This window comes from Varanus komodoensis, unplaced genomic scaffold (assembly GCF_004798865.1).
Source record: "Varanus komodoensis strain SLA01 unplaced genomic scaffold, ASM479886v1 scaffold14_1, whole genome shotgun sequence".
Lineage (NCBI taxonomy): Eukaryota > Metazoa > Chordata > Lepidosauria > Squamata > Varanidae > Varanus > Varanus komodoensis.
Genome location: NW_025335438.1, coordinates 14,709,192 through 14,735,226, shown reverse-complemented (window position 1 = coordinate 14,735,226; position 26,035 = coordinate 14,709,192). Strand labels below are relative to the sequence as shown.

Genomic DNA, 26,035 nt, shown 5'->3' with positions numbered 1-26,035 from the left:
TAAAAAAAAAAAAAAAAAAGTGCCGGAACCCACAGCTTGTTAATCTTTTATTTAGGGTTTTTTTTAGGGTAATCTTTTATTAGCAGGACTGGTAGTTGAGAAGTAATTAGTAATTGTTTTCATTTTTAAATTTGGGGTCACACTTTTACACTAAAAATTTACAAAAGATTTTCAATTCACCAACTTTTTTTAAAATAAAGAAATTATTTACCTTTTGCACATAGCCAGTCACTCTACACACAGCAACACTGTGTAATGAAACATAATGGTCGCCGCCCACAGTAAGCGCGTGAGCACACGACCAATCACAAGTCGAGCAGCGTCAAAAGCCAAGCAGCGCCATTACAACCAGTGCGGACACACAAGCAGCCCACATGCACTATTTTAATGATTTTGCCGCCGACCTGCTACACCCGACAGGGCAATTCAAAATCACGTGGAAAAATCCATTGAAAAAAGGTGCCGGAATGCCGTTCCGGTGCATTCTATGACAAAAAAAAAAAAAAAGCCCTGTATCTGTCTTACTGTCTGTTGCATTTGTATGCTGCCTCATAGCCAGAGGCTCTCTTATGTGGCAGCATATTATGGCGCACACACACAGAGAAATAGCATTTCATCTAACTGTAATTCATACATTTATGTATTATTCATAGAGTACAATTATTTCTTACAATCATAAATGTATTTTTCTTATCATTTAAACTATGAGAAAACTGCTTGCTTGCTTGCTTGTCCATCACTGGAATTAAGATTTGGCAGGGGATAAATGTGGCCATAGGCCAGCAGACACCCCTGCTCTTTTAGTGCAACCAGGTAGAAGACTCCTGCAGTCTCTGCGATGTATGGAACAGCTGACTCATTGCTCGTGTCTGCTGGGCTCTAGCAATGCCGTTTCTGCCCATGAGAGATGCTACAGTAATTGGCAGAAGGAGAGTTTGCCATTCTTCCTACTACCCTTGGGAATTATGATGACGAATGTCCACAATGACTGTCATACTCTAAACCCCATTCCCATTCGTCCTCCTTCCTTAACCACTTTGCTCCAATGCCCCAGCCTTCCTTTGACAAAACTCAGTAACCACCTTGACATACAGTCTGCTTTGTGGACAGTTTCTTGCCAGCCTGCTTTTCTCCTCAATAGTGTTCTTTTAAAACAAACAAACAAACAAACAGCCCCTGAAGAGCTCATTTAAAGTGACCTCCGAGAGCAGAGAAGCTGGTGTGTGTGGTTTTTTGTCTTTTTTTGGTGGGTGCAGTTTGGAATATATTGTCAGGCTTCAGCTGCTGTGTTGCTGGAAAAAAGGCAAAGGAAGCCCATCTGTTTCCTGACATTCATATGAACTGAATGGTGAGATAAATTTGGAATTCATGATATAGAATAACCCTAAAAGTCATTCAGAAGTGTGCCATTCCTCTGTACACACCATTGCACTTACCTGAAAATAGAATACCTTTGCGGACAACTGTAGGAGAGACGACTCTACCTGCATGCTAATTTGCCAGCTATCTGTACAAGACCTCAAAAGCAAGCGTCTGGCTGCATCCGTTTCCATGGTGCTGTCACGCTGCTTCCTCTCGACAGCTTCACTTATCAACATTTTCCACCCGTCCTCCTTGTCTGCATAATGTGCAGTTCATTCAGCTAGAAAGTTCAGCTATTGTAATGATGGCTTGGGCTGTGGGGGAGGGAGAAAAGCATCGGGGTGAAGAGGTGAGACACATTCATGGAGGTATACGGGGAGTTGGCTCTGTAACACAATGGGGAAATAGAAAACATGATTCTTCCCACATTTACACTGTCCTTCTGGAAAAGAAAAACACTGACACAGACACAGAGAGCTCGGTTGGTGTCTGAGCCAAAACTCATGGAGATCTAACTGGTTTCAAACACCTATCCAAATGCATTAACTGTACAAAAGAATGGTGGTAAGAGAACAGTAAAACAGGAGTGAGACTTGCATCTGTTGTAAAGTAGTCTCTTGTTCATCATGCATCAATTATCAGGCAAACCTGCCTGTCTAGCTGACTCAAGCCCTGCTGCTTGCCCATCAAACTGGCTGCCTCAGTTAATTGGCATCCATGTCTTTCTTCTCCACAGGACAGCTTTCCTGCTCGCTTCGGGGGAGTCCATTTTGTGAACCAGCCATGGTACATCCATGCCCTGTACACGCTCATCAAGCCTTTCCTCAAAGACAAGACAAGGAAAAGGGTAATTTGAGATGAAATGAGTCTGCCCACCAGGACATACATAGATTCCTGCTTTCCATTGTCCATTGTCTCCTCATGTTTGCTGTGTGTGGCCACTAATGCCTCATTTGGAGTTTGCCAACAGCCCACATTCAATCAATGTTTTAACAGGAGAGAGTTATGTTCAGAATCCAATCCAGGAATTAGAGAAGCTTTCCTCATCTGTAAACAAAAGACATCATTTGAAAATAAAAATACATATAGAGAAAATGGTTAGATGGGGCTATGCTGGAGGAAGACTAGAGGGAAATTCCACCAAAATGCTTTCAGAACACTTCTTCCCTATCTCTTATGTACATTTTCATCCTGAAAGTTTCCATTTTGCTTCTTAGGTCTACTGTTGTATGGTAAAGTGGGGCAGGGGAAAACCCTGATCATTCCAGCATTTAATACTGCTAGACAACGGAGTCTATTGTGACCAGAAACATTGGAAAAAAATTTCATATACCATTTTTATCATAGTCTATATAAAATTATGACTGAAAGGGTCACTTTTAATGTAATTCTTCTAATTATTATTAAACCAGCAGGAGAGGCAAAATTACAAAAGGGAAAGCCAAGTATTCTAATTCTGTCCTGTCTATCCTTGGCCACCTGGCCTGAACATGTTGGATGAAGGTTATTAGTAACAGGTAGCCTGTCTGCTGAAGTAAGTTACCTACATGATCATGAATCATGATGGTCCATGTTTCCAAATCACAAGAAAACTCTATGAGTAGAGCAGGCTTCACTTTTGAACACATGGGGTGTGGTGGGTGACAGGGCTGGGAACAATGATGTCAAAAGGAGTGGGTAGCAGATGCTTCTCCTCATTTATGGGAACACCTTTTCAATTGTATGAGGGCTTCAGAAACAATATGGAGGAGTGAATTGTTAAAATTTATTTCCACAAGATAAACTTGTAAACCAACACTTTGCAACCAAATAGGAATGCAAACGTAAGCTTCCCAAACAATTACTTCTTCCCCAATTGTGTTTGGTGCAGTGGGGAGTGCCAGAGAAGATAATTAACACAATATACACAAATAAGTACTTGTAGAGCATGGGTGGGCAACTTATGGCCCTCCAGATTTTTTACCCTTTGAGTCCCTTCAGTGCTAGTCAGTATAGTCGGTAATGAAGGATAATGGAATTTGTAGTTTAAAATTTCTGGAGGGCCATAAGTTGTCCTCCCTTCCATAGAGAATTGAAGAAATGTGAAAGAAGATGAAATATTCTTCAGGTAAAAAGTAATATTCCACATAATGGCAGGAGACAAGTGCTGTGCTAACAGTAAGAATGCAGGAATTATTGTGGGAAATGAAACAACAAGAATGCAGGAATTATTGTGGGAAATGAAACAATAAGAATGCAGGAATTATTGTGGGAAATGAAACAACAAGAATGCAGGAATTATTGCAGGGAAAAGAGCAACTTCACTGCTGGCAACCTCACTCTGGAATGCCATCCACAGAAAAGCTATCTTACTATTTTTCTAGTAATCCTTCTAGCCTCTGGTAAATACCTTTATTGCTCATCTTTAAACAACTTTTATCTTAATAGTGAGATTTTAGGCCATTTTTATATTTCTATGGTGTGGAACTTTATATTTTTCTGTTTACTTGTTTTTTTAAAAAATTGGGATTTCTGTTTGAAAGCAGGTTAGAAATACTGATAATAAATACAATTCTACCAGCCTCTTGGCACAGAAAAGATGCATGCTTTTATGAAGATTATAACTGAAATGTACTTCCTGACCTTGACTGGAAGCCCATCCTCTTATAACATCTTAAAGTTCTTAAAGCAGAAGTGCCTAATCTCAGATGTGTGTGCCATGTTCTTCAGCATTTGCAGGTTTTATTTCCCATTCTGAAAGGCTACGATGACTCTCCAAAGGCTTAATTACTGGGAACTAGCACTTTAAGCTACCATATTTTTTCACCCCCTTTTGTCTTTGACCTCACTCACCACTGGAATGCAAACCCTAAAAGCTTGAAGGTCTTTGGCTTGAGGGTCTTGGAGTCCCCAGCTCAGGAGTCTGCATTCTTGATCCTTGGGTTTGTGGTTTTTGGTTCAGCAGTGGATCCAGTGCAATATTTCCTCCATCAGCCTCTGGAGCCATGTCCAGGTCACTAAGCTGTGAGGACCACACCCAAACACAGTTGCTCATTTCTTTCCCTTTCTGCTATCTATCTTCATAGTTGGTATACACATTTCCATGATTCCTTCATTTTATTTAAAAGATTTTGTCTGATTAAAAGTCTTCAAAGACTTCTAAGCAGAAGACAGCACTAAAAGAAGCAGATAGCAAAGTAGCAGTAAAAGAAATAACCATTAAGAGCTTGGAGGAAGGTAGACAACAATGCAGAGCCCTTTGGAATTGTTTTCTACCACTAGGAAATGACAGTGGTGAAGACTGTCTCTCAATTTCCTTCTGACAAGGGTCTTAGAGAAAGGACAGCTAATATGGGACAATGTGACATGACCAGTGTCTTGGTCCAGCCATACAGAGCTTTATAGGTGATGACCAGTACCTTGAATTGCTCCTGGAAACAAATGCGAAGACACTAAAGACTTTAATAGGAGCAAGAGATGTTCCAGCCAAGCAGTTTTAGTCTATGAACCAGCTGCCATATTCTGAACCAATATAACTCGTCCAGTAACATTCATGCAGCTCAAAGGGTACAATGCAACAGTGTCCTTTCACATAGATTGTACTAACAGAGTTCTGGCAAATATTTCTGTTGCCCAAGCAATTGCACATAACTGCATAAGCAGTGGAATAAGGGGAATATACAACCAGTGGTTGTGTCAATGTAATGCTGAAGGAAGGGGCTGTAACCCAGTGGTAGAACATACCTTTAGAATGCAGAAGGTTCCTAATTCAATTCCTGGCATCTCCAAAAAGGGCAGGAAAAGCTGCCTGAAATCCTGAATTGCTGCTGCCAGTCTGTATTAACATTGAGCTAGATGGACTAGTGGTTTGCCTCAGTGCAGCTTCCTATATTCCTAAATCATGCTTGCACTAATGTGACTTGGACTGGATTCTCCTCCTGCATATAGTTCAGAACCTTATTTCCACTGATGTAACATCATTTTTGTGAATCAAATGATGCAGTTGGATACTGCATCTGGTAAACAAGGGGCTATAACTGATATGATGTGCAAGAGAATTGTGTCTTCCTGGCCCATATAATTATATCTTCCTTTATGATCCTTAATTTTTTAATGGCTATGAAAATTTAGAACAAAAGAACTAACAGCATCCATTATTGTCTCCTCCCCCACCTTTTTTTTTTTTGCGGGGGGGGGGTGTTTCTAAAGATATTTCTCCATGGTAACAATCTGAATAGCCTTCACCAGCTTATACACCCTGACTGCCTGCCCTCAGAGTTTGGAGGGACACTTCCTCCTTATGATATGGGCACTTGGGCTCGGACGTTACTTGGTCCAGACTACAGTGATGAAAACGACTACACTCACACTTCCTACAACACCATGCACGTGACACATTCATCTTCCAACCTGGAGAGAGAATGCTCACCAAAACACATGAAAAGGTAAGAACCAAGAAATAAGATTTTGTTGGAGCAGCTTCAGAGAAGATGCTTTTTAATGAGTTTCTCTGCATAAAGCAGTAACAAATGAAATAATGCTAAAGTTGAAAGGAAGCAATAGAATAGAGGTTGTTATGTGGAAACAAAATAACATTATCTATACAAAATGAAGTTCCTTGCCCAATAATCATGAGCAAAGCAATTTGAAGTAAAAATGGTCTTGCTGGTGTATTAAATGGAAGGGTACTGTCACAAAGGAATGCTTTTCATGAGACATCAGTACTTTTCAGGAGCTGAGTGGTGATAGTTGACTTTGGTGCATATTGGTCGCACTTGTTAAGCATACTGAAAAAAAATCTGCCTGTAATGAAGGGAATAAAATAAGTTCTGCAAGCACCACTGCTCCTCAGATTAAAGAACAACATTGCCGAACTTGATCCAAAGGCATTCTCCTGACAAATCCAAAGGGGATGATTTTCTGTTTCACCACCACTCATGCAGTGCCTTATGTGTCCTCAGCATTTGCTCTGAAGAGCTGGGAGGAACTCTAGAGTAGATTTCCAGGTGACAGGGGGCTGCAGTGGGGAGAAGAGAGGGAGTTTGTCCTATTGTGCTAGAGCGATGTTGTATTTAACCATCTGTAGGAAGCTAAGGTTCTTCCTTCACACATTTGGAGCCACAAAGCATTCCTTATTGACCCAAAAGCACAAAGCACCCAGAATAAATCCCTGAACATGCAGAGTGGTTTGTTGAAGCCAATACATTAGTCACCTGCAGGTATTCTCCTAATGAGCATGCCTGGGCCCCATCCCTTCAGGAGAGGCCTTCTGAAAATAGCACACCACTTTGCTTTATGCCAATCCTCTAACTGAGCTTTCCTCCTCTGGTAATGATGTGTCATATGGTGAAGAACCATGCCTGCCTTGTTTGAATCTGAGAAAGTCCCCTGCTTCAAGTCCACTCCTGACAACTGTACATCTGGTTATTCCCGGAGAGTGTCTAACCACCTGGGCCTCAAGATAAACACCTCCACTTCTCTCATCTCAGTGTCTCTGGTTCCCTGCTGTTCCCATACTTCTGATTCTTCTGAAGGCCAGCCAGCATCCCTTGAGAAAAAGCGGCCAAAGTAGCCATCTTTCACATTCCCAACATCATCTATGTTCTTTATGAACTACTAGCACCTGTGCAGGACTGGTATCAGCAGCACCAAAGTATCTGTGGGTATTTGCCAAGGCTCAGATGCCTTGGCAGGAACTGCAAGTAGTAACACCTGCCTGTGCATTTTCCTGGTTTCCGACCTATCTGGAAGCGTGGCACCCTGCCTACCTACCATGTTGAATTCTCCACAACGTAATGGAATATCTAATGTGCACAAGGCATTCCATGGCACTGTAAGAAAATTTACATGGTAGGCAACTTCTCAGACTCAGTTTTTGATCAGATAAACCAGTGGCTGGTAGAGGAGGTGACTAGGATGGCCACTTATACATCACCAAAAGAGCGAGGGCGGATGGCCACTTATACATCACCACAAATTTAAAAATAATAACTTCTATAATGCAATACATCTGAACATAGTGGAGGAGACTGCCTAGGTGACCTGTGTGCCTGCTCATTCTGCTATCCAGTTACTGAGGGCTAGTGGGCAGCTCCAAGATCTTGCTGGCTCATTTTCCTTCTTGTTCTTTGATTCAAATTAGACTTGGGTTGGAAACTTCCTCATCTAAGTGACACTTTCAAATATGGGCTATTTTTGCTGGCTCTCCATAATAGAGGACTATCCTCTGTAAAGGTCATCCAAAGGAGACACTGAATTGGGACAGGTCTTTCAAGCTTGGAACCATCTATGAGCTAAGCATTAAGATATTTGGAATAGGATGCACGTTCTTAGAGTTCCTTTTTCCGTGTCTTCCCGTCTCAAGATTCCATTCCCTTGCTTCCTCTCCATCACAATTGCATGTTTCACTGGCACTGGTGCTGTGACTAATACAAATCATATTCTCTCTTAAACATGAATTGAAACCTAAACACAGTGCAAACATTCTAAGGTCACATTGCAGGGAAGAAGTCAAATCATGTGAGTTTAATTTTATGGAAAAAAGACCAGTAGGACAATAGTCCTCCTATTCTCTTTATGGCAGAAAGAGACAACCTGTGGCCCTCCAGAGGTTTCAGCCTACAGCTCCCACCAGCCCAGGCCAGTCAATGGTGACAAGAGATGTAGGCCAAAATATCTGGAAGGACACAGGTTGTGCAAGCCTCTGCCAAAATGAGCTCCAGATGGTGCAGCTGAACACTCTAGAGAAGCTGCTATCCTCAGTTTGTGAGAGGTTTTTTGCAGCTCTGAAATACAGTTCCCACAAATGAGATTATGAATAGTAACTGTTATGTGTATGGCTGAATCCTTATGCTGTTCATTGCAGTCTTAGGAAGATCATTTTGAGTGGATCTAGGTTTTTAATCCTTTACACAGTCTCCTGAGAGTAAGTTCAATTGAAGCCAGTTTGACTTTCTTTGGACTAAACTTTAGAGTCCCCCAGTCATTGCTCCACTCCCAGAAAACAAGTTTAGCACACACCAGAATATATACGGTTAAAGGTAAAGGTTTCCCCATGAGATTAAAGTCTAGTCAGGTCTGACTCTTGGGGACGGTGCTCATCTCCGTTTCCTGGCTGAGAGAGCCAGCATCTGTCTGCAGACCGTTTCTGTGGTCACGGGGCCAGCATGACTAAACACCAAAGTGCATGGAATGTTGTTACCTTCCCACTGAAGGGGTACCTTTTTATCTACTGATTTGCATGATTTCGAACTGCAAGGTTGGCAGGAGCTAAGACTGAGTACGGGAGCTCACCCTGTCTGCAGATTTGAACTGTTGACCTTTTGCTCAACCAGCACAGTTTAAATGCACTGTGCCACTGCATCCCTACACCAGAATATGCAACATACAAAAATGTTGCAATATATATCTGAAGAAAACTGGGATATAATCACAGAAATGGCATGCAGAAGATGGTTTGATGTGAACATCATGCCAGTGAGTCAGGCATTATGATGCCAGTAAAAATGCAAGTGTAGATCCTCAGCCTTTGAAAGACTTTAAAAGAGTCTGCAAATGTGTCATATGGTATTGGACCGTGAAACCCAGGTTCTAGTCCTCCCTTACCCATGAGGGTAACTGTGACTTTTGAGCAGTCAAGAGCTGTCAGCCTACTCAAACTCATAGGCATGAGAGCCAGTGTGGTGCAGTGGTTAAGAACACAGGACTAGGACTCAGGTGACCTGAGTCCCTGCTCAGCCATGGAGCTAGCTGGGTGACTTTGGGCCAGTCACAGACTCTCATTCCTACTTACCTACAGGGTTGTTGTTGTGAGGTTATGACTGACAGGAGGAGGAGAATTATGTGAGCTGCCTTGAGTCCTTTGCAAGAAAAATGCAGGATATAAATCAAACAAACAAACAAACAAACAAGCATGTTTTAACAAGGATAAAATATAGAAGAGGAGGACCATACAAGTCACCTTGGGTTCCTTGCAAGAGGGAGAAAAGTGGTGCATAAATGCAGTATAATACTACTAATGATTTTGAAATCACTTGACAGGTGTCAAAAAGTAAGTTGTCAAGGGAGAGCAATACCATAAGGAATCTTTGCTCATGGTGGGGTGGCAATTTCTGCTCCCCATTGCAGTCAAATCTTCAGGGATTTTTCTTTTTCCTCACTTACTTGAGTCTCCATCTACTTGGGAAAATGAAGATCATGAGGCCATCCCCTTTTATGAGCTTTTTAATGGATGTCCATTAAATATGCTCTAAGAAATCTCCATAACTGGTTTTTGACAGGAAAATAAAAACCATATGTGGGGATTTGGAGGAGAGTTTAATAGCTGTCAGGTTAGCAAGTTGCAAAGTAATTTCTCTTCAAGCTCTCTTGTCCAATGTCCATGATTGGTGTTTGCTCCACTTTCACAGCAAGCATGTTTCAGGACATTGTCCAGGTAAGCTTTTCCATGTCAGCTATGCGGAGCTGTTCATTTGTCCAAGCTCAGAAAACTAGCAAAAAAGCTATTTTTTAATCTTAAAAAAATGCATTTAGTTGGAAGGAAGGAAGGACAGATGGACAGACAGATGGATAGAAGAGGTGGTGAAATACTAATAGCCCTTCCAGTGCATTCCCTGGGCACTTTGGATGGGCTGTCCACACTTTGGCAACTGTGAGTGTTGGTTGGTCTCTGGAAGGAAAAGAGGGGAGCTGTGGGAAAGCTAAATGACTTGCAATTGCGGTGGGGAGTGGAGACAAGATGGTTTTGGTCACCAAGCCCTTTGGTATGCCTCCTGCAGGACAATCAGGGAAGGAAGTGTGGACAACCCATAGTAAGCCCATCATCTGTCGTTATACTATGGGTTGTGCCATGGACAACCCAGATTGCATAGCTTAGTCTCAGGGCAGGTTGCAGTGCTGAGTGAACTCACTCTGTAAGCAAAGACCGTAATGGGAGCTGAAAATGCATTCCTCAGTGATTGGATACTTCACTCTGTGTTTTGCATCTGTCTTGAGGATAGCCTTCTCACCTCCAGAAATATAGGCTAGTTACTATGACAACTTTATTTCCTCTGTGTACGCTGCATGCACTGAGAAGATCAGGGAAACCATCTATCTCAAAATGACAAAAACCACAGGATGGAAGTCATGATAGAACAAGCTGAACTCAAGACTATCTCCTCTAAGGAAATTAAGGAAATATAATGGCACTGGGGTTGGAAAAGAGGGGCTTAAGTAGATAATAGAAGCAATATCTATATTCTTGCTGAAAGTATAGAAAGACAGAATATAATAAACCCAAGATCTTTCATGTAACATAAAATTGAGAATGAGTGGGTGTTCAAGATGGTCAGTGCTTCCAAATATCCTCTGGTTTTATGCTCTATTTCCCTGTCCACAAATATGTATCTGGAAAACAAAGTATTAAGGTGCAACTCTAGCTCTGGCTGGGGAATGCTGGGAGTTGTAGTACTTTTGATGGGATGGATGTATAAACAGAAAATAGGAGGAAATTACAGGAGAGCTGCTAGCTAACAACAGAGAAGGTGGAGTTGTGGAGGGGCAGCAGACATGAAATGAGGTGACAGATCAGCATAAATGTGAGACTGAGAAAAGTTAAGACTGAGAAAAATTCAGATGGGTTTTCTGGACATGATGCTTGGATGAAACACTAAAGATAAACAGTTTCTATGATCAGGCAAAATGCTGGAGGCAATTTTGGCAGCATAGTTGGTGTCATGGTAGCCTGGTTGTGCCTTTTCTCAGGTACATTTCATAGCCAAGGGATGTTGGGTGGTATAGAAAATGAATGAATGAATGAATGAATCTCTGGTCCAGTGAGCCAGAACACCAGTTCTGGTGTGTGTGTGCATCTGAGCATGTGCACATGTGTGTATATTTTCTTGAATGACAATAGCTGGATTTTCTCTGACTGTCTTACACTGGAAAATCTCAGGGAAGTTGGCATAACTTCACCCTGTCCAGCTAAGGAATCTGTGGCCATCCAGACTGTACTGTTACTCCCACCATTCCTTACCCTTGGCCAGACTGTCCAAAAGTGATGGGAACCAGAGTCCAAAAACATGTGGAATCCCATTGTTTTGCCAGCCATGGCTGGTAGCAATGTAAGTTGGGCATGAACTGGACACCACCAATACGTGAGTACTTAGTCTAAAGTTACTTAATCTATTTCTGAAATGTGGATCAAAGAAATGTAATCCTTCATTGGTTTAACAGGATGTTTTGACAAGGAATTACTCCCCTCTTCTCTAATGTAATTTGTAATGTCCTTGCAATGGAGACATAATATGAATACAGCACAATTTATTTAGACTGGCTGAGTCATTTTTGCTGCCTGGACTGTTTCAGTCCTTCAACTCCCTCTTATTAGCTGCTTTTGACACTATCTCTTTCTTCCTCCAACAAATGGTACTGTTGTTGCAAGTGGTCATATTTTATGCTCTTCCGCTGCAGAGTGGATCATTGTCACAGATTTGTCCATCATGTCCATTGCTCACACACTTTGGTGTGCTTATTCTATTCTAAAACAGAGTTTTTTACTTCTAGATGTAAAAAAAGGGGTGGTAAAAACCTGGCCAGGTTATTTTGGAGGGCGTTCATTCATAGGCTCACTGCAAGTTGGAGATGATTTGACAACAAGTAACAAGAACAAGATAGGGAAGATGGCAGGAGCGGACAGATTCTCCTAAGCATCAGAGATACCATATTTTTGAGACCTCAGATAAGATGCAGTCTAAGAACTAACATCAAATAAATCCATAACGATATCAGAAATAGAAAATGCTTTACACATTATCAACAAGAAAACCAATAGATGCATGCTGGAAGGAAACATTTTCCCTGGCTATTATTTTCTGCAGCAGGAATGAATCACTGGAAGATAATAGCCAGGAGGAGTTGGTGTAATGGGCATAGAATTAGAGGGAAATGAGCAGATGGGAGGTGAGAGCCCAGTGAATAGATCTTTTGCAGCATGACCTGATTGATTGGCTACAGTGTTCCAGTTTGAAAGGCACAAAGCTTGACTAGAGAGGGAAGCCCCAGCAGGACTGTCACGGTTTCTTTCCCTCCCTCATGCGCTTTAGCAAATGAGGTGGTTAATAACACAAAGGAAGAAGAAGAGAGGAGAAATATAAGACTGGAAATAGGAGCATGCAGGTTTCAGTCACAGTAGGCTTTTTTTCTTAGACAGAACCTAGCTTAAAACAGAGTTTGCATTGTTTAAAGGGAACTTGCTTAGCTACAACAGGTTTTTAAAAGTGGTCAGACAGTCTATAGGTTAACATATTAAATTGGAGACTTATGGCAGCTTCTAGATGACGTTGCCCTGGTTCAGACAACAAAATAACCCACACTAAAGGGTGAAGTATGGATTGAGCATGGGTTGTTGTTGAACTGTAGGTAATGGCTGTGGGTAAAATGTGCTATCATGTTCACTGAGCCCAACTGAGATAGCAACCCAGTGCACAAGCCCACAAGAAACTATGGCTTTCTTGCAGAAGTTGTTCACGGTTAACAAGCCATGGTTGTTAGTGCTGCTGCATTCAAACAGTACAACCCATGTTTCATCAGCAACTCATGGTTCAACAACAACCCATAGGCAAACCATACTCAACGCCTAGTGTGGGTTGTCAAGTTGTCTGGATCCAATAATACTTCCTACAGAGGGAGATTACCAGGGGAGGTAGTAGTGAAGTGACTGAATCTACAGCAGAGTGCAGGGGCCTCTTTTCTGCTGAAGACTTCATGTTCTTGGGAATAAATGGTCAGGGAGCTGTGTGATAGTAGTGAATGGGGCCACTCATCTTTTCTTTCCTCTTGAATCTCTCCCTTCCTTCTCTTTCTGACACTTCTCTCTCTTCCCTCCTCTCCATCCCATGCAAACTGAGGATCGATTGCTCTCTGACCTGGATGCTTGCAGAGGGTTTTTGAAATGAGGATGGGGCCACATCAAGCCCTAGAGCAGTCCACCCCTTCTACAACTCCCAGAAATGGGCAACATAGCTTGAACAGTGGAGAGAGTTTCCCTTGCCTCAAACGTGGGTAGTCAGGTGGTGTGCTGGGAGATAAGTAGCCCTTCAGTTGATTCTTTGGCATAAATCGCTCCCCCAAAACCACATTCATACAGCAGCATCGGGGACAGCAGCTGTGTTCTTACATGTGTGATTTTTCTGCAGCCTCATTTTCACAATTTGCATGATTTTAACTCTGCATTCTGTCGAGAGAGTGACCCAGGTGAATGCATACTGTACATTTTAACTCTAAGGGGTGAGATGCAACCTGGGGTCTTTTGCTAGGACCCATAATAGAATTCTTGGCTATTTCCAGGATTGCAAAATGACAAGCCTGAATTGGCTACACAGGAGAATATGGAGTATTGTTGCCATGGAGATGGGTTTGTTCTTCACATATAATCCATTTTACAATATTGGTGTGATTATTGTAATACAAAAGAAGTTATTTCCTTTGGTCTATAAAGGACAAACTAACCAGGTACAATATATATATCTTTTGCTCTACTCCTCCAAGCTGCATTCACATATGAGCTGGAATCAGAATGTTTCTTTCTCCGGTTCAGACCTGATTCTTTCCCTTTTAAACAAGTTTTCAAGAAGCTCTATGTGTCCTCAATTCATTGTGCATGGTACAGGCATCTTGCCTTCCTGGAAAGAGAAAGATGCTTTTTATTTTCTCTGTAGAGAATACTTGCTCTTGGAAAGAAAACAACAGGGTTTGCAACCAGCTAGAACTCATTTCCTAATCCCCCCTTTTTTTAGATTAATAGTTTCAAGAAAAGAGAACATTGTTCCCATCGGTGTTCTGGTTAGCTGTTCTATTTTTACACTGCAGTGTTGTTGAAGTAACTGCTGGTGATTTTTATGAGAGACATAATTGGTACTTTCTAAATCTAGCTAATGCTTAAATGGTATTCAACATGAATGAATCACTACCTAATATTAACTCAAATATGTGTGGTAAATCCCACAGTGGATTTGGAACACAGTGTTTGGTTATTGCTGCAAAATTACCCAAACTCTAAAGTGGCACATTAATAATATTACAGTGCTCAGATTTAACAACCATTCCACATTACTTTTTTCCCTTTTGTGACCCAGACTGCTTCAAATTTTGGAGTGGGAGAATAGTGCCTGTGTGCACTTACAGAGTTTTTCTTTGGATAAATTCAGAAGCCAAATCTCTAAAGCCCATTTGGATCCAAGGACAGTTTTAAAAGCAGTTTGAAGATACTGGGGCCAGGAGATGCAGTCAGAGAAATCCAGTGCAGATGGTGACACCAGTCTGTATATTTAAGGCACCCTTCTCCAACCACCCACTCCCCTCAACCCAAAAATGTAGGTTTTCCTTTATGATCTCTGAGGAAATAAAAATATTTCAAAGGTGTTGTGAAAACATAACCATAATGGGCCAGATTTCTAGGCTCCTGAATTACTTACGCAGGGTAGTAAAGGGATCTCTTATTCAAAAATGTTGTATTGGTGCAATCAAATACAGCATGCAAACTGTCAAGCTACTACATCATCAGTCAGCAGGGGAGTGCATGCCTGAAGGGATAAGACAGTATAAAAATGCTTTGGTTGGATAAATGTGTTAACCTTTTGCATGAAAAAAAAATGTTTTGTGGCACCTTAAAGGCTGGGGCAGTGAACTTTTTTCAGCCTGTGGCCCAGATTGCATTTGTATGAAACATTTGGGCAGGTGCATCAGTGGTGGGAAGAGCTACCGGGAACAAAATGAGTGAGCTGAAATAAGAAACCCAATCCCCTTTCAATTCCATGCTTACCAATCTATAACAGGAGGTGGCTTATTTCTACTCAGAAGTAAGCATGAGCAACATGTCTGCTCAAAGGTAAGGTGGGGAAGTATCCTCAAGGCAGGGGTTACTCAACCATTTGCTAGTGGATTTAGTTCAGCATCAGGTTTTTTGAAACTGATTTTGCTTCATCTGATAATGGTAACTCTGGAGTTTATGAAAGCCTTTTCTATAATAACTATGTTAATCTTTAAGGTATTACAAGATTCTGTAATTTTTTTCTTAGAAAATGAAGTCTGACAGTATCAATTAGTCATGATAACCAAGGAAATGTTCATTGGCAGAAACAGTACACCTCCAAGTACCAAATGGGCATAATCAACATGTTCAACTAGTTGCTGAAAAGGATTTTGGTCTGATCTTGCAATACAGTTCTTATGTTCCTAAATACTCTTTAAAGAAATTGCACCACTGCAGAAACATGTAGAGGAATGTGCCTTAGTGAAAATATAGCAAATTGTGTCAGTGAGCAGTAGGTCCTCTAGGAAAGTATCATATACATTCTGAATTTGATAGCACCTGTCAGGCTACTGGCTCTAGTGAAGTCTTCAGTAGTAAGGTATATAGTCTGCTTGATAGCCTCTGTCACACAGTTATGGCCACCAAAGCCTTCAATAGTAGGGCATAGTGCCTCTTATATTTTGGACAGTTACAGTGTAGCCAAAATTGCTCCTCAGTATGTTTGGGTTAGGGGAAGCTCAGAAGGTGTGTCTGATTTTGCCATGATGTTAATGTGATGAATGTCTACAGTGCAATAGTAGGGTCTGGTCTACTGACCAGAGTAGGAGAGGAAAGAGTCACTGTATGTTATAGGGGAAGATGTAGCATCAATCCTACAGTCTTCTCTTGTTTTCAGATCTAAAAGCATTGGAACACCTCCCATGAAGTGATCAGATATTCTGTAAGGTGTTTTGTACACACTCTACTTAACGTACTTCTGTACATACTATACTTAATATGTGGACCTGGCATGAAACTCGGCCAGTGTCGTGGCTTCTACAAGCTGCTACTTCTGCAGTTGACAGGTGGTATGGTTCATCACGTGGGCTCTTCCTAGAGCCTCAGCATGGAAACACTCAAAGTACTCTGGCAGTGCCACCCAATGAGCAGTGATTGCAGAATGGTATGGGGAAGAAACCACAGGGAGAAGTTTCAATCCAATTCCATCCTGTTAGAACATAAAAGCAGTCCATTTAGGTCAGACCAAAGGCCCATGTAGTCCAGTAACCAGATGCTTTATGGAAGCCCAGTCCACTAGAAATGCAAGAAGGCAATGGATATCCTTAAACTTCCCCTCTTCCATGTATTCAGTATTTAACTACTATGACCAATAGCCAAGAACAGACCTATTCCTCAATGCACTTATTTTTGCCCTTAGTAAAGCCATGCAACTTTAACTCTCATCAAATTTAACATTTGTGGGTACTCTGCTCAGCATTGGAGCTGACATTTCAGTTACCCAGACCATATACTGTGGCATCTTGAAAAGGTGGTGAAATTCAGAAGCATGCTGGTCCCACTACGAAGGTAAGCCTTCGAGATACCATCTATGAAGGAGAGGCACCACTGGAGAATGATTTATCTAGAATCTCCTCAGATCCAAAGATGGACCTGACAGAAGACTTCCTACCACATGGAATATCTGAAACATAGAAACAGAGCAAGTCAGAAGGGGCCTCCTGGGCCATCTAGTCTGATCTCCGGCACCAGCCGGCTCCGCTCACGACATGCCCACCATGGGCACGTCCAGCCTATCCTTGAACACCCACACCGATGGGGCCTCAATGACCTCTCGTGGAAGCCCATCCACACCCTCAGGGTCCTAACTGTCAGGAAATGCTTCCTGGCATCCAAATGGAACCTTGGCTCCCTGAGCTTTGCTCCATTGAAGCACGTCCTGCCTTCCTCTGCAGAGAACAGGTCTCTACCCATCTCCACGTGACATCCCCTCACATACCTGTATGTTGCCAACATATCCCCTCTGAGTCTCCTCTTCTCTCCTCCAAGCTGAAGAGACCCAGTTCCCTCAGTCTCACCTCATTCCCCATCCCCTGCAAGCCGGCCACCAACCTTGTGGCCCTACGCTGCACTGACTCTAACCTGCCTATATTCTTTCTGTAATGAGGGGCCCAAAACTGAGCACAATACTCCAGTTGTGGGCACACCAGAGTCATATAGAGTGGTAGTAATACCTCTCTTGATCTAGAAGCCACACTTCTGGCTATGCAACAAAGGGTGGTGTTCGCCCTCTTGACCACTGCATCACACTGCTGACTCGTGTTTAGCCTGCAGTCAACCAGTACCCTGAGGTCCCTTTCACAAGTGCTGCTCTCCAGCCACTTGTCCCCTAACCTGTACTCATGACAGCTATTCCTATGCCCCAAGTGCAAGACCACCTTGCCCTTATCCACACTGAATGCCATCCTGTTGTCTCCTGCTCACTTCCATAGTCTGTCCAGATCCTTTTGGATCTGAAGTACCTGCTCCTCAGTTGTGGCCACTGCTCCAGTTTTAGTGTCGTCTGCGAATTTGATCAGCAGACTGTTCACCCCTTCTTCCATGTCATTAATGAAAAGATTAAATAGGATCGGCCCCAGGAGAGAGCTCTGGGGGACCCCACTTGTCACTGGCTGCCATCCCGATGATTCCCCGCTAATGGTTACCTTCTGCTTTCGGTCAGTCAACCATGCCCTAATCCACTGGACAGTGCTTTGGTGTATCCCAAAACTCCTCAGTTTCTCCACCAGGATATCAGGGGGCACTTTGTCAAAGGCCTTGCTGAAATCCAGGTATACCACATCCACTGCATCCCCTCCATCTAGCCATCGCGAAACCTTGTCATAGAATTCCACAAGGTTTGTCTGGCAGGACCTGTTTTTGCGGAAGCTGTGTTGCGTGGCTGTCAGCCTCCCTTCCCTATCTAGCATCACTAGATCTCTCTCTATTATGAGCCTTTCCATTGTTTTTCCTACAATGGACATAAGGCTAACTGGTCAATAATTCCCCATGTCCCTTCTACTACCCTTTTTGAAAATTGGGACCACTGATGCCACCCTCCAGTCCTCTGGAACTTCACCCGTTCTCCATGAGGCCTCAAAAATGGAGGCCAGCGGGTGTGAGAGAACCCCTGCTCAGAAATGTTGGCTATGCAAATAACAAATCAAAATGTACAAGTGTACAAAATACCAAACCACAGCTAACATTAAAACAATTCTGGAGATGCTATCAAGAAATCAATACTGTCTTAGATTTGTAGATCCATAGATTAAGCAACAGAGAAATGTCCCCGCTCCTTATTTAACATATGGGGGACCCATTCTGTGCTACAGTGAGTGAGAGGAGGTTTAATGCTTTGTCCTCACTGCAATTCCAATATAGATAGAGGGAAGGGTCTTGCCTGCAATTCATATGGCTAAAAGATGATCTGTTGAAGCAAGTATACCTTTTTGGACAATGCATAGTGGAAGTGTGCAGCAGTCCCTGCTACCTTTGGACTGAGACTTCAGCACTCTGCAAAAACTTAACATTTCCAGCCTACCAGGTTAGAGTTTGGACCTTGGCCATGTCCCCTATGCTTACTTTTGAGTAAGATGGTAACTGGATCCCAGGAAAAACAAACAGTAGAATACCTTTTTAAATGTCAAAGCATTGTTAAAAGGTATGCTTTATTTCAGGTCACAGTCGGTGGTGGAACCTGGAACACTGAAACATGAGGAACAGAGTGAGAATGAGAACACCCAGCCACTACTGGCCCTAGACTGAGTTTGAAATAAGCAGTGACACACAAATGCATCATCAGACTTCAGTGGTGCAAGAAGCCTATGGAACAAGAGACAGTTTTAATATGAATTAGCACATTCAGCTTGAACGCCAGGCTCATCATCTCTGCAGAGCAAGTAATGATCATCACCACCCATATGTCCATGTGGCCAAAACCAAAGGGAAGATTCCTTGTGGTCCAGAAGCTAATGAGTCTGATTGTACAACAAAGAGCCTTTTCCTTTCTTTTATGATGTATGTTATTAACAGTGACTGAAACACGAGCGAGTACTTTCTAAAATCGACATCTAAGATGTATTGGTTGAGATATTCCCATATTGTTTAAGCAAGACTATTATCCAGTTTTGGTAAAATAAAATGTAGAGGATGTACAACAAAAATAAATTTAAAAAATAAAAAAATGAAGCAAAGACATTTTGAATTTTAAGATTGCAGTAAGAAGCTTAACTTAGTTTACAGTGCAGAGGTTATTCTTTCAACTCCTTACATCAGCCTTAGCCATCTCACGGCAATCCAAATCTCTTGGACTAGATTTCCCATAATGTCCACCCACTAGCTAGATTAGCCAGGGATAATGGGCAGCATAATTGAACATGTCTGGAGGGCTCTAGGTTCCATAATTACATTATGTCCTAACATAAGATCCTTCTTCCTATCTTTCTTTCTTGGGTTTTTCTTTTCATTTTTCAGTTCAAAAAATGTGCTAAACGATCACCAGCAGAAAATTGTTGAGCTCTGCAGTATGTGAACTTATCACCTCAGTTCTTCACAGTAATCACCAAGTCCAGTCCCCTTGCAAAAATTATTCTTAACTTATGAAGGTGCTTATAAACTGTCAACTTGATGCAATGAGCAGAGTGGGAAACAGACTCAGGCAATTTGGAAAGTGATTTTTTTAAGTTTTAACCATGTAGGTTCTACCCCACCCCCCCACACCACAAGTATGTGGAGTAGATGTGGTTGGCCATGATAAGACAAAAGGGTGTCTGAGCTCAGTGGAAGCACGCAGTTGATTAATGTTCTACTTTGGATCCTTTCATTTTGGCAACTTCAGCAAATGAAAGCTCAGCAGAACCGTTTAACCATCTTCTTTCTGCAATCAGTTTAAGGTGTAGCCAGAGGGGCCTGGCTGACTGCAGATATGGGCCATGCTTTGAATGGAAAGGGAAAACTTGGGATGAATTATTCAATATGTTTCTATTAGAAGGAACTGTGCAAGAACAGAAAAATGTAAAACTGAAATGCCAAAGATCAGTTTGTTATTCCTGACTTTGCTCGACCTGTGGAAACAAACCCCATTCCCATATTGAAATGAAAATAGATAATAAAACATATGCTGTGATAAAATTGTTTTTGCTGTGGCTTTATTTTCTCCAGTGGCTGGAAACATTTTAGTCACATTTTACAACCATAATGGCCAGTTAGCAATCCTGAGACAACCAGTGCATTTAAGGCATATGCATAGAGAGAGTAACTTGCTGTTTTAGTGAGGGCTATGGAACTCTTAGGTGATACTCAGAAGCAATGGCATAATTCTTTCAGCCATGGTCCTGTGTAATGATTCAAACCATGGTGTGCTATGGTCATGTTTCTATTTTAAGGGTATCTTTCAGGATCTGTTTAATATTTTGTGTACAGCTAAGGGACTGCAGGTGGCGCAATGGTTTAAACTGCTGTGCTGCTGGGCTGGTTGATCAAAAGGTTGCCGGTTCGAATCTGCACAATGGGGTGAGTTCCCATTGCTCCGTCTCAGCTCCTGCCAACCTTGCAGTTTGAAAGCATGCAAATGCAAGTAGATAAAAAGGTACCACTTCGGTGGGCAGGTAACAGCATTCCGTGCACTTCGGAGTTTAGTCATGCTGGCCACATGACCACGGAGACTGTCTGTGGACAAACACTGGCTCCCTTGGCTAGGAAACGGAGATGAGCACCGCCCCCTAGAGTCAGGCATGACTGGACTTAATGTCAAGGGGAAACCTTTACCTTTTAAGTGTGTACAGAGATGCTGAAAGTACAGTATAATTCAGCTATAATTTCTATTCTCCTTGAAATAAATATTTAACCAGTAATGTTTAAATCAAGCCTTTACTTTTCCTTAGAGAAATACAGGGTCTCCATTTATTCCATAAGCTCATACTGGACAGCTACTGTTGCTAATTAGAACCTAAATTTGTTTGCTAACCCTTTCTTAACGGGATGAACAATTAAAATGCTAATAATTATCAAGAACAAATAGTTTCTATAATGCACATTTAATGCAAAATATATTGTATTTCACTTTCACTTTTAACATCATGGACTTTCTACCTTCTAGAAGCTATGACTAAAATAATGCATTGTAAATCTTGAGAAATACTGCACCAAGTATTAAAAGCTTAGCTAAAGATTTGTGCAAGTACTTTCAGTAGTTGATGAATATTTAAAAAGTATTATGGAAAAGTCTCCACAAACATCCAAGGTAGCAATTTCAGGATAGGTAATAAATAGAATTAAATAGTACTGTGTGTGAATTGTCATGCATCCAAAAAGATAAGAGAGGAATTTGAAATTAAACTTTTCTTTCATAGGAATCTAGCTAGCTGTTGCCAGGAGAAAAACTACACCTAAGGTTCCTTCCAGCAGTATGATTAGTAGTGTATGCCACTTTTTAAAATGCTTCTTCCATTACCATCTCCACAAAGAATGGTAACCCAGCAATAACTAGGAAAGGTCAAGGTGAGTTGTATATAATTTGCATATTTTGCAATTTGCAGGGATGCATATAAGGTTGTTATATACCAGCAACTACAATTAATGAAAATCAGCCTTTGAAACCTTGCCAGCAGTGCAAATCTAGTGCACAACAAGGCAAACTTTCACTGGGGAGACTTCCAGCCTTTCCACCACTACATCAGAAGCATAGATAAGGAGAAATGAATCTGGGCTAATACATGCATGTACAAGTCTATGCACCTGCTCCTTCCACAGAGACACATCTCTTCCATGTCACTACTGGTGCTCAGGATCCTGCCAAAAGAGAGATTCAGAATGGCCTGGCATCCATTTAGAGCAGACAGTGTCATAGGAATTAAGCTATCGATTTGAGTATGCAACAGCCACCCATTTTAACAATAACAGCCAGCAAACAACAAAGGGCTCTTCTTTCTACTCTGCCTTTAAGAAATGGATGACCCCTCCTGTGAATATTGTCTTCATTCCCAAAAGTCTGCTTCATGCACTTTATTACAGATCCTTGCAAGTGTTATTGCTAGGACAATACTGATACAGCAGCTCTGTAGTATTACCTATCTAAGGAATGATTCTGAAGCCCACAAACTGGCACACCATTGCTGGGTACATGTGTGTAACTGAATAGATATATCCCATTCTGTTAAAAAAAAAAAAAAGCCTTATTCCTTTCCCTCTCTGTCCACCACCCTTTCATCAGTGATCTATCAATCCATAAAAGCAATTTCCTCAGCCTTCCAATCACCTCATTTTCATCTTAGTTGAACGTTTTCTGTTACCTCTCCCCTGTTGCTGAAAGACAGACAGGAATAACGGATTCCTATCAAAACTCTGGCATACTGGGCAATATTCTAGTGATTGTAAGCATACTTTATCATAAGCTTTCAGAGGACAGGAAAATCTTTAGAACTTCTGCTCAGAACTTAACTAAACCATTGAAAAGCACATCTTTTCAACAAGCTTGAATAAAATATATCAGTAGTTTTCCTCTAAACATGAAAGAAATACATGATATGCCATCTGCAGCTTGGAATGAAATGTACAAATGGGACAATTTTCAACACTATTTATTTGCTGCATCTGTGGCAGTTTTATCAGATTTCTTGAAACATTTTGCAAAAGCATGGACCACATCAGATAGTTCATGGTTGCCCAGTTTCACATTATTAGTTAAATAGGTGTCCTTTTCATACGCTCTGGAACTTAGAGGATTGTAATGGTGGAACCTGCTCTTTTTCTTTTTTACTCACTGCTGTGCTCCTTTAATAAAACCCACAGTCCTACATTGAACGCGCTTAAGTTTAATGAATAATATAAAATACCATACCACATAATAGACAACAATATACCAGTGGGTGCACATTTAGGGTAGATTTGCTTTATTCTATTTGCCAGTCACAGACCCTGATACATCAAAGTACTTGTTCTCAGGCAAAACCTAGATAAAGTAGTGCAGAACTAATTAATACTATGGGAAAATAGGACTCATGATATGCAACAATACATACCTGTCATATGCAACTGCACATACCTGTTCACACTTTCATTTTTGGTCTTCAATCTGCACTTAGAAAGGTGAAGAAATAGCAGGTATTTATAAACATTTACATAGGAATTCTCTCCATTCAAAGAAACTAAAAAGGCCACAGGTTCTGTCTTTATGAGACACTGCACATGCTATGTTCTACTATTCAAAAACATTAGACAGATAACCCAATAGCAGTTTTCCTCACATCAGCTTAACAGTATCTCAGTACTTTATCTGTGTACTTCAAAAGTACAGTTCCAATGTGTATTTTTGCACTTTGTTCTGCATGAAATCATAATGATCACATACATTTTGGTCATGAATACTGAATTGCTCACAGGTACAAACTGTATCGCTTGACCTAATTCAGACAAGCAAACCAATGCAGTTTGGATGCATGATTGTTCACCAACATGATTGTCCTATTTCTTTATTTCAAAGAGGAAATTGAATAGTATCTTTCTGGGCAGTGGATCTCATGGCACCAAAAGTGTGAAGGCAAAGAGCTTGGCACTCATGGATTGAAAACAGTACATCACGCAAACTACACTTGCTTTCACGAAATAGGAATGGGAGATCAGTCCCCACTTTTTTCACTAGATGGATCAAACCATAACCCTGTGGGTGCCACTTCACACAAAACAGCTTACCCCTATGGCACTGCATCCACCAAGTTTGTTTTCTCCACCACTTATGAAAATTATGAAACTGGCCATAGGTGAATGTAAATGCCATAACAGATGGAAAGTAAAACTGTTTCCAGAACAACCCCCAAATCAGAATGTGAATGATTCCTATTTCAATGAAAGACTTTTTAAAAAGTCTCTATAAAACAAGGGGGTAAAAATGCATACAGCAAAAAGCCTCCAGTAAGCCTCAGCAAGGCTTAAAGAACCTTTCTGTGTTACAAATTAAGGCAGATGACAATGTTGGGTTATAAACAAACAAGAACAGAACACAGGAATGTGTATTTATCTTCCACTTCGAAGGAGAAAGCATGCTCAGAAAAATGAAGAGCTCCTATAAGGCTTCATTGCTGCTAAATTAATGTAAGTTGCCATTTAACAGCAACAAAAAGTTAAAAGAAAAATACAAAAGGAAAGTGGTTCATAAAGAACAAAAAGGGGGCATACATATGATAGAAAAATACAATTATCTATTAAAAATACAATATAAAATCATCTGCACACATTATCTACAGCTCACACTGTAAGTTCATAGACTTAAATCTAAATGGATTACTAGACATAGTGTGACAAATGTCCCAGTTGACTTCCTTTAAGTGTTTATGAATTTCCTTACAAAGATGGATATGAAAGCATTGATGGAGATGCACTCCATCAGGCATTGCTGCTGCACAACCATCTTTTAAATGAACAGATATTGCACGTTATAGCATCTGAAAGTCTGTGTCTCTCATGTTTAACACAGCTTTTGTAGCTTAATGTCTACAACAGGTGTATGCCGAATAGTGGTACACATAAAGCAGGCAGAACAGAAGACTGGCATATGTCTTACTTAATATATATATATGGCACAAGTTGTTCTTTGGCTGATAGAAGAGTAGGATCTGTACTTGCAGCATGAATACAGAGCTATCGGATCAGTGCTGTAATAGTATAATAAACAGAGTAGTATGTTTTAAAATCTGCACACAGATTTGTTCAGATAGTTTGTTCTTTCGGTTGTCCTTAAGGCCAGCATTTCCCAGCAGAAACATGGCCCTTAAAGTGGAAAGCTTCAAGCACACTTAAATGGCAGGAAGGGCACGTCGCTGCTGGGCTGTTAACTCTGGATGCCAGACATCCACAATAAATATCAGGCGATAAGCATTGGCATCCTGCCACACTTCATGTTCAAAAGAGTCATCAAATATGAGAACCTTCCCATCTTCCCAGAACCTGAAAGACAAAACAGTCCTTTCTTTACTTGTTGCCCAGAAGCGCTCAAACCAGGAAACTTTACCAATCATGTCTCCACACTGGAAACAAAACCAACAAAGATGATGAAAAGACACCCTGCAGTAGCTTGTTCATTTGTATCATCATGTCAGGCCAGAAGGACAAATGGGAGAAGATGATAGAAGATGAAGGACAAATGGGAAAACATGGTAGAAAGGCCCTCCATATTTACATCAAAGTATTCATAAGCCATTGCACTGGGTGCACTGTTGTTTTATAATTAAGGGGTAAAAGATGTGTCTACCCAACCTCTCCAAAACAAACAATGCTCAAGAATTCAAAGGTATGTTTGCTGCAACTTACTTTTAAAATAAACTTTTTTTATTCCATTTCCAGATATTATACTGCAGAGATCTCAATCGAGGTGCTTTTGTGGAACAGTCAAAAATATTATAGTTTTCTAGAAATTCCAGATTATGGTTATTAGAATATGAGTTATGTATGTGCTTTGATCGAAAGACCTATTTAAGAACTTCTGTTATTTCCTACACCTACACTCCCCCCGCCTATCACTCTGCTTATTTATGCAGCTTACTCTGTGAAGTTGGTCCAGGCATCTCTCAGTGTAACCTACCACAGAAGGCTTTTGATCAGATAAAATGGGAACAGGGCCATGAATGCCACCCTAAGTTCCTTAGAAGAAGCATAAGATAAATGCAATCAATGAATCAATTAATCACATATCTTCTGTAGTTCTGTATTCAGTTATCATAGCAATAAACACTTCAAGGAATGACCAGTATCAAGGAAGCTGCTGTGAAAAAGGCACGTTCCATGCTAGGCATAATTAGGAATGGAACAGAAAAGCAAACTTGTTCCCCTTATACAGATCTTTGATGTGAAAGCACTTAGAATTTTGTGTTCAGT

At 41.2% G+C, this 26,035-nt stretch overlaps 2 protein-coding genes across 13 annotated transcripts in view; one reads left to right on the top strand and one right to left on the bottom strand.

Annotated features, from left to right (window-relative positions):
- The window catches only part of CLVS1 (clavesin 1), a 63,439-nt gene extending 44,505 nt beyond the window's left edge, over positions 1-18,934 (top strand). The window contains 3 exon segments of the mRNA XM_044423802.1: positions 2,099-2,209; positions 5,551-5,786; positions 18,847-18,934. Coding sequence (XP_044279737.1) covers positions 2,099-2,209; positions 5,551-5,786; positions 18,847-18,934 — 435 coding nt within the window.
- ASPH (aspartate beta-hydroxylase) overlaps positions 1,559-26,035 on the bottom strand; it is a 164,171-nt gene continuing 139,694 nt past the window's right edge. For 10 of the 12 annotated variants that reach the window (XM_044423791.1, XM_044423792.1, XM_044423794.1 and 7 more), the window contains one exon: positions 22,965-25,108. In XM_044423791.1, coding sequence (XP_044279726.1) covers positions 24,958-25,108 — 151 coding nt within the window. In that variant the 3' untranslated portion in view covers positions 22,965-24,957. Of the gene's footprint in view, positions 1,677-2,221; positions 2,410-22,964; positions 25,109-26,035 lie in introns of those variants that run through there. The other 2 variants (XR_006414046.1, XM_044423800.1) reach the window with 2 other exon arrangements.